The sequence below is a fragment of the Octopus bimaculoides genome, chromosome 23 (genome assembly GCF_001194135.2).
Source record: "Octopus bimaculoides isolate UCB-OBI-ISO-001 chromosome 23, ASM119413v2, whole genome shotgun sequence".
Taxonomy (NCBI): Eukaryota; Metazoa; Mollusca; class Cephalopoda; order Octopoda; family Octopodidae; genus Octopus; species Octopus bimaculoides.
This window is the reverse complement of record NC_069003.1, coordinates 20336115-20338090: the sequence shown is the minus strand read 5'-3', so window position 1 is coordinate 20338090 and position 1976 is coordinate 20336115. Positions and strand designations below refer to the sequence as shown.

Genomic DNA, 1976 nt, shown 5'->3' with positions numbered 1-1976 from the left:
GTTTTATATTTTAAATTACAGGAAAAAATTTTTTTTTAACCCACCACTGTCAGAGGTGAATGAGTAAGAGAAACATGAATGAATGAGACAAAAACAGAACGAAGAAAACAAGAAACAAACATGATATTGTGTATGTGTGTGTGTGTGTGTAGATGGATAGATAGATAGATAGATAGATAGATAGATAGATAGATAGATAGATAGATAGGTAGGTAGGTAGATAGATAGACAGATAGGTAGATAGATAGATAGATAGATAGATAAGCATACATATGTATACACACATATTTCTATACTGAAAGTAAAGCTGATGAATATCTATGTAAACAACGACCTCCGGTGCAGTCTACATATAAAATAAACCATTAAATGGTTAATTAACTCAGTTTTGATTAATATTTGCTCACACTAGTTCACGTATGTAAATATGATGATTTTTATTTATAAATTGGGTAAAATAAAAAATGTATCCACATCGTCTCTGAATGGTCCCTACCGTTTTTCTTTTGGTTTTTAGTACCGGAGGTCGTTGATTACTGCAAGTTCACCTACATGTACATTATCTCTCTCTCTCTCTCTCTCTCTTTCTGTCTCTAACTATTCATCATCATCATCATCACATATATAGAGAGAGTGTGTTTGTGAGAAAGAAAGAAAGAATATGTGTATGAATATATTTATACACATATATACATATGTATGTATAAACATATGCATATACATATGTATGTATGTATGTATAAACATATTCATCTACAAATGTATGTATGTATGTATAAACATATGCATATACATATGTATGAATGTGTGTGTGTGTGTGTATGTATGTATGTATTATAATTTCGGACCGTTACCTTTTCAGACAGAGATGGACGGGCAGGAGGGACCTATAGCCCCGTACAATGTAGCGGTTGATCCTTAGAAAGTCCGGGATCTCGTGGTCCCTATAAAGGGAGATTTCTTCATTTTTGCTGATGCTCTTGCAGTTATTTTCCTCTTTGTTGTTAGTCTTCTTCCTGTCCACCATCATCATGTGTCGACCGCAACAACACAACAGACAAGGAGATAATGACGATGGCGATGAAGATAGTAAACTATCGGCATCCACCTCAAGGTCCAAGATAACGAAACTGCTTTTTGCGGAACCACCGTCGTCTGCAAACTGAGTCGCCATGTTTTGTGTGTGTGTGTGTGTGTATGTGTAAATGTGTCAGGATATGTATGTGTGTGTGCGTGTATGTGTAAACGTGTCAGGATATGTATGTATGTGCGTGTGTACGTGTATATGTATGTGCGTATGTGTGTATATATGTAAATCCTATCTATAGTGTGTACATTTATGAGTGTGTATGTAATTGTGTGAACGATATCTATATTGTGTACATGTACATGTATGTATTGCGTATGCGTTTGTGTATATATATATATATTTATGTGCGTGTGTTGTATTTGTATATCGTGTATACGTATTCATTTATTGTATGTTTGTTTAGTTTGTGTATACTGCGTGTACGCACATACACACACATATACATAGTGTATAAGTATTTTTATGTGTGTTATTTCTGATATATATACACATATATGTTTGTTAGTGTGCGTGGCATGTATAAATGTATTTAGCGTGTGTGTATGTATGTGAGTGCACGTACATATGTTTCTCTTTCTATTGATATATGTATTTGTGTTGATATAAACGCATATATGTTATGTGTATATATGAACGTGTTCATATTTATATGTATATGTGTTGTTTCTTGCTTTATATTAACACGGGTAGGTGTTAAAATAATCGTCTATATACGTGTGGTGTGAGTGTATCTATGTATTAATATAAGTATATGTACGTGGTGTTCTAAGCGTATATATGCATGTATGTGTTAATGTGTGTAGATTTCGTGCGTGTGTGTGAGAAAGAATTTAAGTATATATATATGTATATATATATATATATATATATATATATATATATATAT

General features: G+C 32.7%; 1 protein-coding gene across 1 annotated transcript in view; it reads right to left on the bottom strand.

The window, feature by feature from the left end:
• LOC106873786 (progestin and adipoQ receptor family member 3) overlaps positions 1-1907 on the bottom strand; it is a 36480-nt gene extending 34573 nt beyond the window's left edge. The window contains exon 1 of the mRNA XM_014921294.2: positions 855-1907. Coding sequence (XP_014776780.1) covers positions 855-1174 — 320 coding nt within the window. The 5' untranslated portion in view covers positions 1175-1907. The remainder of the gene's footprint in view (positions 1-854) is intronic.
• Between the last annotated feature and the right edge of the window lie 69 nt (positions 1908-1976).